At 40.7% G+C, this 21684-nt stretch overlaps 1 protein-coding gene across 2 annotated transcripts in view; it reads right to left on the minus strand.

Annotated features, from left to right (window-relative positions):
- The window catches only part of NMU (neuromedin U), a 33381-nt gene extending 13829 nt beyond the window's left edge, over positions 1-19552 (minus strand). For both annotated transcript variants that reach the window (XM_070372943.1, XM_005899051.2), the window contains exons 1-3: positions 19359-19552; positions 10639-10697; positions 2813-2860 (exon numbers count right to left, since the gene is read on the minus strand). In XM_070372943.1, coding sequence (XP_070229044.1) covers positions 2813-2860; positions 10639-10697; positions 19359-19467 — 216 coding nt within the window. In that variant the 5' untranslated portion in view covers positions 19468-19552. The remainder of the gene's footprint in view (positions 1-2812; positions 2861-10638; positions 10698-19358) is intronic.
- Between the last annotated feature and the right edge of the window lie 2132 nt (positions 19553-21684).

Genomic DNA, 21684 nt, shown 5'->3' on the forward strand with positions numbered 1-21684 from the left:
ACTGCTAATTCAGTAGATGTGCCACGAGGGACCATTCAGGGCCACCAAGACCCTTGCCCTTGGCACACACATGTTTAACAGGGTAGGCTATAGCTTAGGGATACAGGTGGAATCATGAAGCAGCTTCTCTGAACACCCTTCCTAGCACATCAGAGGCCTGCTTTGTTCTGTTTGTTTGCCTGCCCGGTGCAAATTGTTGGGATATTTATTAACTATATTAAATGGTTCATATGTATGTAGTATTTCAGTAAATTATAAAACATTTTCATACACATAATCCACACTTTGTCCTTAAAACACAGCTTGATATATAGGATGGGAATTGTTATTCTCACGTATAAAGCAAGTGAGGTTCTGAGAGACTGTGACTTACTTCCCCAGTACCACACACAGCTAGGTTGTCTGACCTAGTTTTGCACTGGTATTGACTGCTAAGCCTATGATTAGGAGTTAGATGAGAGAAAAAATAGAGTGTGAACACTGATATATCTTTCACTTTTTCCCTTCATGGTTGGGTATGCAGGTCACCCAGAAAAATCTAGAAATAAATTCCTGAAACTTCTTTTTACGGCCCATCTAGAAATGCTGCAAAATATAAAACAATAAAAAAAAAGTCTAGTGATATCATGTGTCTCAGCTCAAAGAAGAATAAATTCAGATATATGGGTGTTTCCTTAGAAAACAGCTTCTAAGTCAGATGAGGTGTGGCAACAAGACTGAAGTCTGACAGAAAAAAGTTTCCAAACAAATTGTATTTCCTCCAGCAACTTTTTACATGAAGCCAATATTCACTGAGCTGCAACTGTTGTTTAAAGATTTTTCTCATATGGGATTTTTAGTATTTTTTTAATCATGGACCTTTTAAAAGAGCCTTTATTTTCTATTTGGTAAAAATGTTTTGAAGAACTCTTCAGAGAATCATATACATAATAGCTAATGTGAAAAAAAAAATTTTTAATGGTATCAATTAGTGTAAAAGATTTCATAGTAAATTTACCAAGCTGTCCTCAAAAGGCACACAGTCTCCAAAGCCAATAAAAGCCTAATTTACTTTTATGGTTTTTAGATGAGTGCTTTAAAATTCATCCTTTTAATTTTGCAGACATAAAAGTGATTCTGAGGGTGCTTCTGAATTTTATATATAATGCAAAAGTTTCTGTGCTGACTAATATCCATTCCATGTTATATATCCACCAAGGTTCCTCAAGCAACTTGAAATATTCATAAATGTCAACCTATTGTGATTCTGGTTTCTCTTTACCACCTAATACCTGTAACTTGCTGCAAGTGGTCCTCTGCAGGCTGAGGAACCAGTGCAGCAGCAGAAATGCAGCACTTTTTTTTACAAGGCTGCTACTTCACACCGGCCAGGATGACATTCTGGAAGGACTACGTGAAGGACAGGCACTGCACCCTGGCCGGACCATGCAGAGGAGTCACCCCAGGCACACAGCTGACTGAGCTGAGAGAGGCTGAGCCAAGAGCCTCTGCTGAGCCCTCTCCTCTGATCAGGAGACTAGTGATGCTGATTCAGAAAGGTAAGACTCTAAGGCTAACTCTGCTACACCGGCACTCAAAGACAGAACTGCAGACAGAAGGAGCAGCATCCAGCAGAGACATGTAAGGACACACTTCCTTCCCACTCCTCCCCATGTTTCTGAGATAGGCGGGGACCCAGGGCCTTTTGCTGTAATGCTTGTACCTGGACAAAGCTCTTCTTGAGCAACCAAATACAAAGAAACTACATGAGACTAAAAATAACTGATGTTTGGGCAGTTGGGGCAAATTATGGACAAAAAGATACCAATAGACCAAAAAACCCAACCGCTATTTCTGAAGAGCCAGGAGCAAAAGCAGGAGTACTGAGTCTGCACTGGACACCACCAGAGAGGTGGGCAAAACACCTAAGCCATCCCTCCAGCCCAACCCCTGGACATACCCCTACCCCCACTCCATATAAGGAACCAGTCCCCACCCCAACACCCAGGGAGTGCGAGCAAGGGAACCTTTACTTGTTCTTGCTCCCTCTGCTGCAACAGGGGCCCCAAAAAACCTTTGTCTGAATTCCTTGCCTGGCCTCTAGTCAATTTCTACTTATTAGGGGAGGCCAGGAACCCTGGGTGGTAACACTTCCAGGTATAGGAGCTAGACTAATACTCCTCTCTCCCCAGCCCTCTCTTAGGTGTTTCTTGTGGGAAGAGGATGAGTTAACCTGATGATTGGCAGCAAGAAACTGGGCACGCTCTGTTCAGCCCTTTCCTCTTAGGTAGCCAGTTCTCTGGCCAGTTGTTCTTGCCTTGTCACTGCCCTGTGGCACAAAACCTGATTCTGGCAGAAGGCTTGAGTCACTGACTAACCTCAGTTTAATTCTGGGGGTAGTTTTAGCAAGGTCAGCATATCTAAGGCCCCATTCACAAACTGACTTTTCAGTTACAATGATATTTTTATCTCCTAAATCTGACTCTGTAAGTTCATCTCTCCATGGGTTGAAAACTCAATTGAGGGACCAGGATATTAGTCCCTTAATACAGCAATAGACACATTTTAACACAGAATTTGATTTTGAAATTAGCATTTTACTTTCTAAAATATGGGTATTTTATCTGCATATCTATTTTTCTTAGAGATAAAGCCTAGCACCTTACATAAACTGTTGGCACTCATTATTACCTGCCAATGATATAATAATTTTTAATATGTTGACATGTTTTAATAAGTCCATAAAATCATGACAGGTCCAGAGGGAGAAATGCAGTATTTCAGCATGACACAAATGCTTACATCCCTCCGAAACAACTCCATTTAGAATTACCTGAGGCTGTGGATGCATGGACAGCAAAGACAAACAAGCATCATTTATCTGTAAAACAGATGAAAATTCCAGTTATATCCTGGAAACAGACAGACAATAGCAAAAAACAGAAAGCAGATTTTATAAAGTCAGCTTACTTATAAAACATTAATGAAGGTTCCATGACTGTTCAGGATTCTGGATTTGGGAGGGAAGAGCCTTTTAAACTATCTAAAGAAGTCCTGGAATTGGAATTTCCCCAAGATCTGACCCCAGGCACAGGGGTATACATCCCCATTTCTAGTCATAGGGATCATCAGAGATAGAGATGCTTCAAACATTGAGGGGAAAAACTTTTAGTGTTATTCAGCCTGAGAAACGTGTGTGGTGACTAAAGAATGGCCTCAAAATTCAGGAGCATCCTGTTACATGGTTCTTTACTACATATAAATCTAATCACATCATCTAAACCAACAGGAAAATAGCATACGTGCTAAACAATAAAGAGTATACAGTAAAAACTTATTCTTACACAACACGAGCCATCTTCTAGTTCTCTATCAAGAAGCCAGCATTAGAAAATGGTTCGATTTTACAATGAAGGTTTATTGACTATGCTTGGCAACTAGCTGTCCTCAGCTTTTATCCTTAAAAGAAACTTTGAAAGATTTTAAACTGTAGAATAAGAGATTTATATTAATCATTAAAAACTGTGCTGATAAGTACTAAGTACTTATCAGTACTAAGCTGGGTGTCTAGAGTAATTACTGGCATTTATTACTTTCAGTTCAGTTCAGTCGCTCAGTTGTGTCCGAGGCTTTGCACCCCATGAATCACAGCATGCCAGGACTCCCTGTCCATCACCAACTCCCGGAGTTCACTCAAACTCATGTGCATCGAGTCGGTGATGCCATCCAGCCATCTCATCCTCTGTCGTACCCTTCTCCTCCTGCCCCCAATCCCTCCCAGCATCAGGGTCTTTTCCAATGAGTCAACTCTTCACATGAGGTGGCCAAAGTATTGGAATTTCAGCTTTAGCATCAAGTCCTTCCAATGAACACCTAGGACTGATCTCCTTAAGGATGGACTGGTTGGATCCTCTTGGAGTCCAAGGGACTCTCAAGAGTCTTCTCCAACGCCGCAGTTTAAAAGCATCAATTCTTCGGCACTCAGCCGTCTTCACAGTCCAACTCTCATATCCATACATGACCACTGGAAAAACCATAGCCTTGACTAGATGGACCTTTGTTGGCAAAGTAATGTCTCTGCTTTTTAATATGCTATCTAGATTGGTCATAACTTTCCTTCCAAGGAGTAAGCATCTTTTAATTTCATGGGTGCAATCACCATCTGCAGTGATTTTGGAGCTCCAAAAAATAAAGTCAGCCACTGTTTCCACTGTTTCCCCATCTATTTCCCATGAAGTGGTAGGACCAGATGCCATGATCTTAGTTTTCTGAATGTTGAGCTTTAAGCCAACTTTTTCACTCTCCTCTTTTACTTTCATCAAGAGGCTTTTTAGTTCCTCTTCACTTTCTGCCATAAGAGTGGTTTAGTGGCCTTTTAAAATGGGACTGGAAAAAATAGGACTGATTCTTGTCTGTCTGAGATGATTTAGGTTGGGTCCTATTTATGACATAACATCTCAGGGGTCTCCTTTTAATTCTAGAATTGTTTGTTGAATTTAATTTCTCACACTAAACTGAAGGGAGGATAATTATATCCTTCAATCATAATTTCTCAAGCTCCTTATTGTTTCTAATAAACATGAAGTAAACTAAAACATGAACTAAAATATCCGATTCTCTAACTTAGAGAATAACAAAAGTATATGTGGTAACATATAGTATTACAGAAAAGCATATGTTTGTGTCTCCTTTTTATGTTCACAAAACTTGTATTGGGAAAATTGTTTTATTCTATTTGTCCCTTGTGGCCAGTCACCTGCTCCCTCTTCTGAAGATTTCTTCAGAATCTCTCTTTCTCTCTTTCTCTCTCTCTCTCTCTCTCTCTCTCTCTCTCTCACACACACACACACACACACACACACACACACACGGTAAACTTCTTGAGGTCAGGGGCTATTTAACATGCTCAAATAAGTGATCAATAAATATTCTTTAATTAAATTGTATTGAAAAAGAAGTCAATTGAGAGAGGAAAACCAAAAGAGTTTTTAAGCTTAAAAGCTTTGAATTGTGACCAATGCTTAGTGTAAGTGAAAGTGAAAGTGAAGTCACTTAATGAAGTCACTCAGTCATGTCCGACTCTTAGCGACCCCATGGACTGCAGCCTACCAGGCTCCTCCGTCCATGGGATATCCAGGCAAGAGTACTGAAGTGGGGTGCCATTGCCTTCTCCAAATGCTTAGTGTATCATCCCCAAATGCGATTAAGTTTGCCTTAGTAGGGTAGGAGGAAGTAGTCCCTCCCCCAAATAGTGATGTTTAGGTATTTGAATATGTTATTTGCTCAAGAGAGAGCTGTCCACCCCTAGCCCAGGCAGCCCATCTGTGTGAAGTAGTCAAATCCAAAGACCCTTGAAACTGAGGGTTCACTAAGGAGGAAGTAGTCCCTCCCCCAAATAGTGATGTTTAGGTATCTGAATATGTTATTTGCTTAAGAGAGAGCTGTCCACCCCCAGCCCAGGCAGCCCATCTGTGTGAAGTAGTCAAGTCCAAAGACCCTTGAAACTCAGGGTTCACTAATCAGTGCATCAATATTGCTTGAATAAAAACATCAGAATAAGAAAAAACTCCAGTTAATCAAATTAGTAGATAATTGCAAAGCTTTTCGGTCTTTGTACTCCTTTCTTTAAAAGGCAGAGCTGTACTGCCTGCTGTCTTTCTCTTTGGGTAAACACTTGTTCATTTTACTCAGTTTATGGCCCTGATGGTTTTAAGTACCACTAATTGCTTCTGAGAATTCTGTGGAGTCCATTGATTAATCCCTTTGAAAATGGTTAGGTCTCTGTATTTGGTTTGAAAAGTATGTGTTTCTAGTGTCTGAATAGCTTTGGAATTTTGAAAACCTCTGGTAGAAAGCTTAACTATATGTTCTAAACACTTTTTTAAAATATTTTTTATAAAAGAATTTATAGTGGTTTTACAACTCCATTTGATTTTGCCCCCAGCATTATCATCTAAAAGTTTTTTTCAAAGATTTTTCACAGAAATATAATTTCAAGCTAAAATACATGTTTTTATATTCTACATTAATATCTATTATCTAATTTGTCACCTTATTAATATATTTCTAGCATGTATTATTGGGGATTCCCTGGTGGCTCAGTGGTAAAGAATCTGCCTGCCAATGCAGGAGACTTGGATTCCATTCCTGGGTAGGGAAGATCCCCTGGAGAAGGAAATGGCAACCCACTCTAGTATTCCTGCCTAGGAAATCCCAGGGACAGAGGAGCCTGGTGGGCTATAGTCTGTGGGATCACAAAAGAGTCAGACACGACTTAGCAACTAAACAACAACAAGCATATATCATGATATACCAAGGCAGAAACTTTTGAAAGAGATTTTATGAGTTTCTATGCTATTTAAGACTCTTCAGTGCTCGGTCCTTACCATCAATCTTTTCCATCATGAATTTTGTTAGAGGTGGCTTAGGTATAAAAGGTGTTCTCACTTTATAGCTTGCCATCACCACTGGACATGCTTTATTTATTTATTCTTCTATCCCCTGCCTACTCTCATTCCATCCTCCCAAAGGCCACTCTTCTAATGTATTTGATGTGTATCCTTCCTTTGTGTATGTTCTTATAAAATCTGTACTGTTGTTTGGTGTGTGTGTATAATATTCTCTTACTTTTTTTTCCCTAATACTATAAGATCACTCTCTGTTCCTGGATACCTCTAGTGTGTTGCTCCTAACTACCACAGAGTCCTTTATAATGTTCCTCCAACTCATGTTGCCTACCTACTTCCCCGTGATGGATAGCCTGTCCCCTCCACGCTGCCCCCCCACCCCATTACCTCCTTGTATCTGTCCCCATATACGGTTCTGTAGAATATATTTGGGCTGCATACCCAGGAGAGGGATATTCTAGAGCATGGGGATATCTGGGTGGCTTTCCAGATGGCTGTTTTCAGTGCTGGAGGCATTTGGTTCCAGGCACTTCTGGTCTGTCCTGAGCACAGGTCAAAGAGGCAGAGTCACAGGTGATTGCAGTTAGAATAGTAAGTCTTGAGTGTGCTTGAATGGTGAATGACAAAGGACAATGACAGCATACTGACAATGTCAGCTAAACTCTCCAAGCTTTAGTCTCAGTTCCACCAGTTCGTTTGTCTGTTCTTACACTCTCATTATGCCTTTTTTATTAGTACAGTTTTATATAATATTTTTTGATATCTGGTAGGGAAAGTTCCTTAGCTACTGGCAGACCTTTATTTTTCTGTATCAATTGTAGGTTAAATTTATTAACTTTCCAAGCAAAAGTTAAGTGGAATTCTGATTGGGGTTACATTGATTTTATGGAATTTACATCAACTATTTGGGGAGAATCAATATTTTTCTTACATTAAATTAATTTTTCCATCCAACAGCAAAGAGTGCCTCTCCAAATATTTGCATTATCTTCTAATTCCTTTATTAAAATTTGATTTTTTCATATAAGCTATTGTGTATTTTTGGTTAATTCCTAAATACTTATAGTTTTTGTTGCCATTGTGAATGATGTAGTATTTTCATATTACTTTTTCTTAGTGAAAAGAAATGTTAGTGATTCTTGTATATTGGTATTATATCCAAAACTCTGCTGAATTCTCATCCTAGCTCTAATAGCTTCAATGAGAAATTCGTTTATGTAATTCATCACGATTATAGATTAAAGGAGAAAAGGCACGTCAACTTAAAAAAAACGCACAAAGTGAAAGCTGCAAGTTTTATTTGGGGCAGTATGAGGACTGTAGCCTGGGAGACAGCACCCCAGTTAGCTCTGAGAAACAGCTCCAAAGAGGTACTGGGAAAGGACAATTTATATGTGATTTTGGTAAAAGGAGAGTACATGCAATCAAGTGCATAGTTTTTTGAGGAGAGTTTCTGCTGGTCTTTTGAAGCTTCTGCTAGTCATGAGAAACAATTGTCATCATGAAGGGTTTTAGTGCTTTTCTAGAGAAGAGGAGATATAAAAATTCAGATCATAAAACCAGTTCCTGAGAATATCTAACTATCTGAAGACTTGTCCTGCCAGTTTCCCGAAGCACAGAGTGCCTCATTTCTGCTCTCCACCCTGAACTTTTTCAGGAAGTGTTTAAGGTCAACAGCTGCAGCTGCACACGATTTAATCCTTGTAAAGGTAGATGGCAAGCACCCACAGCAAGTGCCAATTGGTGGTTGACAGGCATGTTGCTTATCTCAGTGTTGCTGCTGCTGCTGCTAAGTCACTTCAGTCGTGTCCGACTCTGTATGACCCCATAGACAGCAGCCCACCAGGCTCCCCCGTCCCTGGGATTCTCCAGGCAAGAACACTGGAGTGGGCTGCCATTTCCTTCAATGCATGAAAGTGAAAAGTGAAAGTGAAGTCACTCAGTCATGTCCAACCCTCAGTGACCCCATGGACTGCAGCCCACCAGGCTCCTCCGTCCATGGGATTTTCCAGGCAAGAGTCCTGGAGTGGGGTACCATTGCCTTCTCTGTATCTCAGTGTTGGTGCAGGTGAAATATTTGATTAAGTTGACATTTTATTTAGGATTAACAAAACTCTTAAGAAAGGAGAAGAGAAATTCCTTAAGTAGGTGAACATTATATAACAGAATTCTAGAGGAAACTTATACTTTACGGAGACCCTTTAGCTGCATTTACTGTATGTAAACATAGTACTGGAGGACTCTGGCCATCGATTGGAAGAGGGCTTTCCTGGTGGTTCAGGTGGTAAAGAGTTTGCCTGCAATGCAGGTGACCTGGGTTTGATTGCTGGGTCGGGAAGATCCCCTGGAGAAGGAAATGGCAACCCACTCCAGTATTCTTGCCTGGAGAATTCCATGGACAGAGGAGCTTGGTGGGCTACAGTCCATAGGGTCACAGAGTCAGACACAACTGAGCAACTAACACTTTCACTTTACAAGGAAAGAAGAAATTATTTCTTCAGTACTTAATGTATTAATGTTGCATCTTTTGGGCATAAGGTATTGTTTCTAGGAATTTATCCATTTCATCTATGTTTTCAAAATTATCACCATATAGCTGTCCATAATACTTAGGGGGAGGGGTAAGAGCTTATTGAGACACAATTTACACTTCATACAACTCATCCATTTAAAGTGTACAGTTCAATACACTGTTTTTAGTGTTATTTATAGAGTTGTACAAATTTCACCAGTCAATTGCCTATAATACTTATTTAAAATATTTATAAAATCTCTATTTTTGTTGATGATCTACTCTTTTTCAGTCTTTGTCCTTTTTTATCTTTATCTTTCCCTCTGCCTTTTTAAAATCAGCACTGCAAGTGCTTATTAACATTCTGAAACAATAAATATATGCTTTTGTTAGTATTGTCATTCTCCTTCTCTCTCTCTTAAAAATCTATTTCTGCCCTTATTTTTATTATTTACTTCATTCCTGTTTATTTGAATTTTCCCTGTTGTTCTTTCCCCTCATTTTTTAGCTGAATGCTAAGCATATTTGTTTTTAAATTTTCTTGTCATGAAAAATATATATGAAGTTAAAGTTTCTTTCTAGCTACTGTTTTAGCTGTAGCATACAAACTTTGACCTATAATGTTTCTATATCATTCTTCTCAACATAGAGCTATTTACCAATGCCATATATTTTCCAAGCAAATGGGATATTTAAGTTATACCTTTGTTAATAGTTCCTAACTTTATTGCATTATAATTGGAAAACATTTTAAATGGATCCTTTCTAACTTATGGAAACTTTCTTGTCTTCTAAGATACAGTCTACATTTTTAAATGCCCCAATTATATTCAAAAAGAATGTGTATACTATTTAGTACATGTTTTTAAAAATATTTCTAATAGCTCAAATTTATGAATTGTATTGTTAGGTCTTTGACATATCTACTTGTGTGCTATTTGCTTTAAGTATCAGTTTTGAGAGAGGTATATTAAAATTTCCAACTACAAATGTTCATTTATCTATTTTTCCCTGAATTTCTATCAATTCTTAAATAAGTTTGGAGATTCTTCTGTTAATACGGGCTTCCCTGATAGCTCAGTTGGTAAAGAATCTATCTGCAATGCAGGATACCCTGGTTCGATCCTGGGTTGGGAAGATCCCCTGGAGAAGGAAAAGGCTACCCATTCCAGCATTTTGACCTGGAGAATTCCATGGACTGTATGGTCCATGGGGTCACTTTCACTTTCACTTCTGTTAATACATATTAATGATGGTTGTATCTTTTCACTCTGTTGCTCTTTTATCAACATATATTTATCTGTTAAAATGGTTCATGTACTTGAATTCTATTTCATCAGATGTTAAGACTGCCACTCCAATTTTTGTGCAGTTCATATTTACTTGGTGTGTCATTTTCCATTCTCAACCACTTTTTGTTTTCTACTTCAAGTGTGACTTTTACTTAGGCCATATTGCTTAATCTGTTTTTAACATCTGGTCTGATAATCTCTTTTAAGTGGTGTATTTTAGCACATTCATATTTATTCTCATTATTCTATTATTAGGATTTATTTCTGCCATCTTCACCATTTACAGTATTTTTGGTTTCTTTTCATCTTTCTTTCTTTCATTTAATACAAAAAATTATGAATTCAGAATGTTGCTAAAATCACAAAGCTCAATTACATTATTTCACTTTACGATGATAATTTTTAAAAGGGTAAATTTTCACTAATTTGTGTAATGATAATTCTTTACCTGTTTCCACAACTGTAATTCTTGTTCAGGCTGTAATACTTGAGGCAATACTGGAGCACCTAAAAATAAAGTTATATTCACAAGTTAATGTTACAATATTTCTCCTAAAACTAAACATTATATATAATTCATTTTGGGATGATATTTCTCATTTTTCACTGTATATCATTTTTCTCCTAGTTCAATTAGGTATCTCCGGATTTGACTTAGTATAAGGATTCCCTGGTGGTTCAGTTGGTAAAGATCCCCCTGCAATACAGGAGACTGGGGTTCAATCCCTGAGTGGGGAAGATCCTCTGGAGAAGGAAATAGTAATCCACTCCAGTATTCTTGCTTGGGAAATCCCATGGACAGAAGAGCCTGGAGGGCTATAGTCCATGGGGTCCCAAAAGAGTTGGACATGACTTAGCAACTAAACCACTAGCAACCAAGGAGACATAATTATTAAACAAACTTTAATAACATTACAAAGATATTACTCTCAAGAGTGAAAGACTTATATGTCCACACAAAAACTTGTACATGAACATGCATAGTAGCATTATTCATAATAGCCCCGAAGTATAAACACTCCAAATATCCATTACCTAATGAATTAACAAAATGTAGTACATCCATACAATGGAAAATTGTGGTCCATAAAAAGGAATGAACTATTGACATATGCTGTAACAGTATTGAATCTCAAACAGATTGTGCTAAATCAAATAAGCAAATGCAAAAGATTATATTCATACATATAAATGTATGAATCCATTAATATGGAACATCCAGAGAAGGCAAATCTATAGTGCTAGATTACTGGCTGCTTAGGGCTGAGGATAGGAATGGGGACTGACTGCAAATGGACATAACAGATCTTTGGGGGGCGATGGAAAATTGTATTGTTGTGATAGCTGCACACTCTTTCTTTTCTTTCTCTCTCTCTTCTTTTTGGTAGAGATGAATCAATACTTCGTTTGTTAAGGAGAAGTAAAATTACTAAAAGTTTTGTAAAACAGAGCATAAAAAAGTAAGAAATCCATTCTACTTATTCAGAATGCTTAAAGAGTCACTTATGCCACTATGTATGATAATGCAGGAAGAAAAATTTATTACAGACACATACTTTTTTTTAGTTTGGGTTTAGTGTTGGCCCTTGTTTGACCTAAATAGTATAAAGAATGATGTTCAACCAATTGAAATAACATTTTTCAAGTAAGACAATGCCTCCAGGGTATTCCTAATGTGATCATGAAAGAGAACTCAGATGACGAAGTATCACATAAAATCCATGTAAATGCATGAATACAATGTTAAACACAACTTTACGTTTATTTGTATGTAAATCACTAGTACTTGCTGTAACTAGTGGGGCTTCCCTGGTAGCTCAGATGTTAAAGAATCTGCCCACAGTGCAGAAGATCAGGGTTCAATCCCTGGGTTGGGAACATCCCTTGGAAAAGGGAATGGCTACCCTCTCCAGTAGTCTTGCCTGGAGAATTCCATGGACAGAGGAGCCTGGTGGGGTCGCAAAGAGTCAGACACAATTGAGTGACTAACACTTTATTATAACTGAAGTTTGTACCTTTTGACCACCTTCATGAAAACTTATTTATTCCATAAATCACAAATTAATTTAAAAGACAAAAACTCTCAAAATGTATGAAACATATTTAATAAAAGGTGATGGCAGATATCCTTATAGGATAGAACTCCTTCAAATCAATAGAAAAAAAGGAAACATGAATAGGCAAATGGCTGCCCAACTATTTAAGTCCACTTAAAAATCACTGAGTTACATAATTAAAACAGATAAATTTTATGGTACATAAACTGTATCTCAGTAAAGATCTTTAAAAAAAAAGAATTACTTGTTAAGGCCTTAATTATTGTTGAAATAAAATGTTAACTAGCTTATAGCCTCTAAAGTAATATTTTCTTCACAGGTTTAATTTTCTAATTCATGCTATATAAATTATAAATATTAAATGTAATTATTGTTTATTATATATATTTATTCTTACTAAAATTAAGAAAATACCCTTTTGTGAAAATGAAAGTATTAGTCTCTCAGTCATGCCTGACTCTGCAACTCCATGGACTGTAACCCACCAGGCTCCTCTGTCCATGGAATTCTCCAGGCAAGAATTCTGGAGTGCGTTGTCATTCCCTTCTTCAGGGGATCCTCCCAATCCAGGGGCAGAACCTGGGTCTCATGCATTGCAGGTGGATTCTTTACCATTTGAGCCACCAGGGAATCCACAGGCACTATGTTGAGCATTAAAACCTGTCATGTCCTTAAACCTTTAAACCAACCTTTTAAGGTAGCTATTCTCTTTATTCCCATTTTAAGATGAGGAAACTGAAGGAAGGAAAGATTAAATAATTTGTCTCAGGTCACCAAAATACATACGTAGCAGAAGCAGATTTCAAATCAGGTCTCCGTGCAGGCTCAGTCATGTCTGACTTTTCGTGACCCGATGGACTGTAGCCCGCCAAGGTCCTCTGCACATGGGATTTCTCAGGCAAGAATACTGGAGTGAGTTGTCATTTCCTCCTCTAGAGGATCTTTCCAACCCAGGGATCCAACCTGGGTCTCCTCTGGCTCCTGCACTGGCAGGCAGATTCTTTACCACTTGAGCCACCTGGGAAGCCCTCAAACCAGGTATGACTGATTCCAAATCCTAACAGATTTTTTCCCCCTAATTCTACCACTTTTCAGTCAAGTCTTGCTTTGAGTTCACTCAAATTTATACTGTTATTGAAGCTAAGTTCTAATAAAAGTAACAGTATTTAACTACATTTTCTGTACCCAGCATTAGAAGTAACTTACATGTATCATGTAGTCCATAGTCAAGAGTTCATTTATTTGAATCCCCTTTCATGGGACAGCTATTCTAGTACACAAACAATCTTACACACTTCTCAATTATATATTTCTTATCCTAGCCCAAAGGTATATCTCAAAGACATTATTGTCTGGTGACTGTTACTCTAAGTTGATTCTGTTTTCAGAAACGGATAAAGCTGTGCTTCTCAAATTTTTATACAAAACATCTGGTGATCTGACTAAATGAGATTCTGATTCAGTGATTTGGGTACAGGTCCAAGAGTCTGCATTTCTAGCAAGCTTCCTGGTGATAAACTGATGCGGCTAGTCCATGGATAACAGTGAACAGCCAGAGGCAGTGAGCACTGCATTGCAGAAAGAAACAGAGGATGCCTCTTATTTGACAGAACTAGGCAGCTCAAAGAAACGTTTCAGGTCTAAGGTTTTTAACAAGTCTGAATAATTCCAAAAGAGGGATATAAATATTCTCATGAAAGAAATCTAACAGGCCATCGGACTATTCCTTACAGCTCGAATGCATTACTCACCTATTGTTACTAGGCGTACACAGCTTTGAAAAATAGGAAGGTAAAAGTAAGGGGGATAAAGGCAGAGAGCAGTATTTGATTGAAGAGAACCAGAGTCAAGTATGATGCAAGGAAATACACAAGGAATTTCACTTGTTGGATGCAATCTTCACCTGCCTGTTCTTTTGATTTCTCCACTCATCATACCAGGGTTAATCTCTTTTTGACAGGGCATTTCTGTTTAAAGAAGACAATTTCATATTCTTTCTTTGCTTGACTATCCTCCACCCTCCAGTAAAAGTGGAAACACCCCCTCCCTACAGCCTTACCAAGACCTTCGAGACTTTGTCTCCTTCCATGTCCCCAAGCTGGCCCAGGCCACACCAAAACTGCCACTGTCTAACTTAGTCCCAAGTATTTATATATAAAAAAAAGGGATACTTTGTGGCTCTTACACAAAACACATAAACACAGTCTCAGGGTAGAAAGGTTAGAGAAACCAGAATTTTTAAATGTTTACCTATAATTTGTAGAAAAGCATTAATATCCTATGACTGAATCCAAACATAAGAGGAAAAAATGTCCCCTTTGTCTATTTGTTAACTAAAGTTGTGCTTTTCCTCTCAACATACCCAGGATGTGGGCTTTACACTAGCAAATAGTAGTGCTAGAGACCTTCCCAAATACTGTCAGGACAGTGCCACTCTCTTCTATATTCTAAAAACGGCAATGGATTTTTTTTTTTTGCTTTTAATTTTTATTAAAAGTAGGGCTTTTATTAAGAGTAGAGCTTCCCAGGTGGCACAGTGGTAAAGAATCTGCCTGCCAATGTTGAGTTTGATCCCTGGGTCCAAAAGATCCCCTGGAGTAGGAAATGGCAACCCACTCCAGTTTTCCTGCCTGGAAAATTCCATAGACAGGAGCCTGGTGGGCTACAGTCCATGGGGTCCATGGGGTCCATGGGGTCACCAAGAGTTGGACACAACTAAGTGCACAGGCACACACACAGCTGATTTACACTGTTGTGTTAACAACTGCACTATTTTTGATCAGTTTCAAGATATTTATACTTAACACTATCTCGTAAAGGGAAATCTTTAGTTTTGTACTGAACAATGTAACTAATGCAAATAATATGGATTTATACAGCTTGTGCATCTGTAAATACACCATGTGTAAGAGAAAGAAAAGCAGATCCTGCTATTCTAAAAGCAGTGTCCATTTTCTTTTCTCATTGCTAGTACTTAGCTAGTGTAGGATTTGGAAGTCATAAATCATTACTGCTGACTGAATTTCAAGAACTATTTCATGAGTAGGAAAACACACTTCTTAATTCAGTCTTGGGCACTTCATCACTTCTTGTCAGAGGCCGTGTCAAAAGATAGTTTGTTGCAGAACAAATAATTTCACAATTTGTATGGAAATACAAAAAACCTCGAATAGCCAAAGCTATCTTGAGAAAGAAGAATGGAACTGGAGGAATCAACCTGCCTGACTTCAGGCTCTACTACAAAGCCACAGTCATCAAGACAGTATGGTACTGGCACAAAGACAGAAATATAGGTCAATGGAACAAAATAGAAAGCCCAGAGATAAATCCACGCACATATGGACACCTTATCTTTGACAAAGGAGGCAAGAATATACAATGGATTAAAGACAATCTCTTTAACAAGTGGTGCTGGGAAAACTGGTCAACCACTTGTAAAAGAATGAAACTAGAGCACTTTCTAACACCATACACAAAAATAAACTCAAAATGGATTAAAGATCTCAACGTAAGACCAGAAACTATAAAACTCCTAGAGGAGAACATAGGCAAAACACTCTCCGACATACATCACAGCAGGATCCTCTATGACCCACCTCCCAGAATATTGGAAATAAAAGCAAAAATAAACAAATGGGACCTAATTAAACTTAAAAGCTTCTGTACAACAAAGGAAACTATAAGCAAGGTGAAAAGACAGCCTTCAGAATGGGAGAAAATAATAGCAAATGAAGCAACTGACAAACAACTAATCTCAAAAATATACAAGCAACTCCTACAGCTCAACTCCAGAAAAATAAATGACCCAATCAAAAAATGGGCCAAAGAACTAAATAGACATTTCTCCAAAGAAGACATACAGATGGCTAACAAACACATGAAAAGATGCTCAACATCACTCATTATCAGAGAAATGCAAATCAAAACCACTATGAGGTACCATTTCACACCAATCAGAATGGCTTCGATCCAAAAGTCTACAAGCAATAAATGCTGGAGAGGGTGTGGAGAAAAGGGAACCCTCTTACACTATTGGTGGGAATGCAAACTAGTACAGCCACTATGGAGAACAGTGTGGAGATTCCTTAAAAAACTGGAAATAGAACTGCCTTATGATCCAGCAATCCCACTGCTGGGCATACACACTGAGGAAACCAGAAGGGAAAGAGAAACATGTACCTCAATGTTCATTGCAGCACTGTTTATAATAGCCAGGACATGGAAGCAACCTAGATGCCCATCAGCAGATGAATGGATAAGAAAGCTGTGGTACATATACACAATGGAGTATTACTCAGCCATTAAAAAGAATACATTTGAATCAGTTCTAATGAGGTGGATGAAACTGGAGCCTATTATACAGAGTGAAGTAAGCCAGAAAGAAAAACACCAATACAGTATACTAACGCATATACATGGAATTTAGAAAGATGGTAACAATAACCCTGTATACGAGACAGCAAAAGAGACACTGATGTATAGAACAGTCTTTTGGACTCTGTGGGAGAGGGAGAGGGTGAGATGATTTGGGAGAATGGTATTGAAATATGTATAATATCATATATGAGACGAGTCGCCAGTCCAGGTTCGATGCATGATACTGGATGCTTGGGGCTGGTGCACTGGGACGACCCAGAGGGATGGTATGGGGAGGGAGGAGGGAGGAGGGTTCAGGATGGGGAACACGTGTATGCCTGTGGCGGATTCATTTCTATACATGGCAGAACCAATAAATATTGTAAAGTTTAAAAATAAAATAAAAATTAAAAAAAAAGATAGTTTGTTGCAGATATCCAAAGGTACCTCTCTTTTAGGAAATTTCTGTCTTCATTTTAATGTTCTTTGAACGGTAAACTATTTCCAGCCACCAACTCTGTGGCTGGCCCTTTACCTTTTTATTGCCATTTGCATCTCTGCTAACTCATTTTTGCCGAGGATGCTACACTATTGACATGATTTTCCCCCCTCTGGCTTTGTGGCATTTGCTTTGTTGTTTTTTGATACATCCACTTGCACCTTGCATAATGATTAACCTTCGTGGATTATCTCCCAGCTTGGCTTATGTATGTCAAGCTTCCCCTCCAGTGCTATTGTCAGGGCTCAGGAATATAGCAGATCACCATGGCAGATCAGATGAGGGTAAATTCACCCTCTTCCCTTCTCATCACATTTTTAGAGAGATAAAATTAATATTTTAGTATTAACAGCAGGTCTGAAGGGGAAAGAAGACCCAAAAGGGTAGTCTAGGGGGATTTCTGTGTAGGGAAGGAGGTATCTCATCCCTTAACTTAAGAAACAGTGGGGATATTTACGAGATGATTGGTCAACCAGCAGATACCCTCTTGTGGAAATAACACCCAAGACTTGCTGTTTTTAGAAAATGGCTGCTGCTTCCTATAGTTTCTGCCCAATCACCAGGAGCCTGAAAATTCCCCTGTATCCCTCTGCTAAAAGAAGTTCTCTCTCACTGATGCAAAATTCACTGCAAGCATATAGTACTTAACATGCATGGAAAGTATATTTGCTTCACAGAGAAAAAAATTAAACTATGATTATCTGCTTTCTGAATAAGGTAGATAAAAGTGACCATCCTAATTTTACCAATAACAAATTTAAAACGGAAAAAGATTAACATGACTTTGCAAAAGGCATGCTGTATCACTGCTGAATATGCGATGGAGAAGGTTTAGGTCTCCTAGCTTCTACTGCTTACATTTCACAACCAAATTACCCTGCTTTTCAAGCCGACAAGTCCCCACCTCTCTGAATCTCAAATGCCCCAAGGAAAGGGGAAAAACAATGAGAGGACAGCAATAAAAATAGCTCCATTAGGAAAAGAATGATGTGTCAGCTCCCCCATCTCTAATAGGGGGCTGGGCTACAGGTTAGGGAAGGTTCCCACACTACTGGCTTCAAGTCCTAACATTACGGACAATGATGAAACAGCCCTCCCTTACACCACTGAGAGGAGAGTAGAGGGAAACTAAGGGGACCCGCTGCGGATCTAGAAAATTCAAGATCTTAGTAGGGCTACCGCTGGCCCAGGAGGGCCCTGGCTCAAAGCTGGCAGATGAGGGATGGTCCCCTCAGGCTACTTGGAAAGGTAACCTTAAGGGAGCAGGGAAGTGATCTTTTCCACTGGAACTGGTTATATCCACTCTATCCCAAGTCCGAAGCTTTGGACACCCCTTCCAGACCTTGCTTTTGCTTTCCCCCCGTTTTATCTCTAAGCCACGGCTTCGCTGGTGGTTCAGATGGTGAAGAATTCTGCCTGCCAATGCAGGAGACCCAGGTTCAATCCCTGGGTCGGGAAGATCCCCTGGAGGAGAAAGTGGCAACCCACTCCAGTATTCTTGCCTAGAGAATCCCAAGGACAGAGGAGCCTGGCGGGCTACGGTCCGTGGGGTCTCAAAGAGTCGGACACGACCGAGCAACTAACACTTTCACTTCCTCTAAGCGAGGCACAGAAGTCCTTGTTACTATCAAATCGTAGCTGCCTTCAGTGGCTTTAGCTGCAGCAGTGACGGAAAGGCGGGCTTGCACACTTGCTTCTCCAACTCTGTATTCCTGATCCGGTGCGGAATGACCTATGAGGCACAGAGCCCACGCTCTCCCTTTCCATACTGCTAGAAAGGGGCCTGTTACTGCTCGGGGTTACCTGAACAGTAACTCACCACGGGAGCTCACTCACCAAGAAAACAGCACTTTCCAAGTTGACCTCGCATTAGCAGGGGAAGTATCACACCCACTCTAGTTTTGCTTTATTGTCAACCCTCCAGTAATTGTAATCAAAGGAAAAGCATTTTAATTTTCACTATTTTAACTCCCGTTACCCATAAATCATGCGGGCTGGACATCCCGAGTCTGAGGGGGCTGCCCGGCTTGGGAGTTTCCCCCAGGCTCAGGTCCAGGCTCGAGCCGGGCCACAGACACGTGCGCCCTGGCTGCCCTGGGGTGGCGACACGAGCGCCGCGGCGCGAGGGGGTGGCAAATCCCACCCGCCAAGAGTAAAGACGAGAAAAGGAGATAAGAGATCGAGGAATGGAGCGGGGAGAAGAGGCACTGGACTGGACGCGGCGCGGGTGTCCCAGGGGGCGCGGGGTCCTCTTACCTCCGCAGGCGTCCGCGCAGCAGGACAGCAGTAGCAGCAGCAGGAGCGGTGACCCAGCGGCCACATGGCCCGCGGGCGGCTCGGGGCGACGGCTCGCGGCTCGCAGCATCCCGGGACCCTGCGCTGCACCTGCCGCGCACTCCGAGCAGTGCTCCAGTCGAGCTTCTGCGTCCCGGGCTCGCTGTTCTCCCGGCTCCGCGTCCAGACCGACCGCCCCACGCGCTGCCAACTTTTAAATCTCGCGGACACGTGAGCCGAGGCGGCTAGGTCCCCGCGCGCGCGTCACCTCCCGCCCCCGGCCTTCTCGCGTCACTCCCAACCCGCCCCACCCCGCACCCCATGCACGAGTTTCTGACTCAAGGTACCACGCATCTTTCACCCTCCTCGCCCTAGGGTCTCTGGAATGGAGGATCATGGAATTAAAACGAAGCATGTCCGTTCCTTTCTTTGGAAGCACTGAAGGGGAGCCGGAGGGGAATGCAAACCAGGCGGCCAGAAGAGGCTGGTATCCCGGCTTTTAAACTTGCTGGTGGTGATGCTCTGCCAGAGACGACCCCTCTGCACCCTCCCCGGAAAGCCTTCTCTGCCCCACCCGACTGTGCGGCACCTCTTGTCCAGAGCTCCAGAAGCCACCTCGGTGTAAGCACCTCTGTTCTGTTGCCCTGTTCATCCCCAGCTCCTGGTACACGCCCAGGGAATCTTAGAGCAGTACTGGCTCATGGTGGATAGTTAGTGTTAGTCGCCCGACTCTTTGCGACCTCATGGACTGCAGCCCACCAGTCTCCTCTGTCCATGGAATTTTCCAGACAAGAATACTGGAGTGGGCTGCCATTTCCTTCTCCAGGGGATCTTCCCAACTCAGGGATCGAAACTGGGCCTCCTGCACTGCAGACAGATTGTTTACCAACTGAGCCACCAGGGAAGGTGGTGCTGTGCTTAGTCGTTCAATCAGGACTCTTTGCCACCCCATGGACTGTAGCTCGCCAGGCTCCTCTGTCCATGGGGATTCTCCAGGCAAGAATACTGGAGTGGGTTGCCATGCCTCCTCCAGGGGATCTTGCCAACCCAAGGATCGAACCCAGGTCTCCCACATTGCCAGCAGATTCTTTACCCTCTAAGGCACCAGGGATGGTGTTCCCCAAATTCCTATCAGGTCTGAGATCTTTTAGGGGAAAGCAGTTGTCTGTTAAAGACAGTTAAAAAAAAACAAAAGGACTGCTGAGGCTTGGCCACATGGACCTTTCTAACAGTTCTGGAAGGTCTCTGACTCTCCCGTGGAATTGCAAGCCTTAAGGTAATACCTCCCTTTCTGTGCATTTCTCCTGCTGTCACTTCCTAGTAGTTGCAGTCTGATTTCCAGAGTGACCTGACTTCTACTATCCCTCTCCACAGTTTCCTTCCTAGGGGGAAATATCCATGAATCAGCCTTCTCCAGCACACTAGCTGATGTGGTTTTAATTTCCTCTTCCAGAAACAAGGAAGAGGGATCTTATTTGACCTCCTTTTGAAAGGAACTCTGAGGGAAGGGTAGAAAAGGAAATACAATAACATTTCTTAAGGAACATCTTTGTATCAGGCACCTTCCCATGCTATGTATTTAATATTCATGGCATCTCGGGGATGTGAAAGTACTTTATTATGATTCTCATTTGATGAGCTTAGAGATATTAAACAATCCACCCAAGGATATCAGGCTTCCCTTGTGGCTCAGCTGGTAAAGAATCCGCCTGCAATGTGGGAGAGCTGGGTTCGATCCCTGGGTTGGGAAAATCCCCTGGAGAGGGGAAAGGCCACCCACTCCAGTATTCTGGCCTGGAGAATTCCATGAACTGTATAGTCCATGGGGTCACAAGAGTCGGACATGACCAAGCGACTTAAAAAAATATATAAAGATATCAGCATGTGAGGGAGCCACTGGTCATTCTACTCTGTAAAGATGCTTCTCTCCTAAATCAGGGATTTTAATGTATCAGACATGCACTGTACAGTCCACTACAGGCAAGGCATGTCCTTAAGGATACATTTACTAGTCTTCCTAAAGGAAATTACAGTTTGATAAAGGACCCCAAATCTATACTCAAATAGCTGTATTACAAGGCCACTGGGATAGTGCTCTGTCATAAATACAGAGAGGCAAGAGAGTAACCCTGATAGAGTGAAAAAGTAATGCCTACACTTTAAAGTTCTTTATATCCAAGAAACACGTGAGCAAGGCCAGATTATATAGAGTCTGGTCCAGGTTCAAAGATAGATGAGAATAGATTTAAGGTTGCATGTGCTTTTATTTATTCCCAAAGTAGTGAAAAAGCATTAAGAGTACAGAGGA

Source organism: Bos mutus, chromosome 6 (assembly GCF_027580195.1).
Source record: "Bos mutus isolate GX-2022 chromosome 6, NWIPB_WYAK_1.1, whole genome shotgun sequence".
NCBI classification, from domain to species: domain Eukaryota; kingdom Metazoa; phylum Chordata; class Mammalia; order Artiodactyla; family Bovidae; genus Bos; species Bos mutus.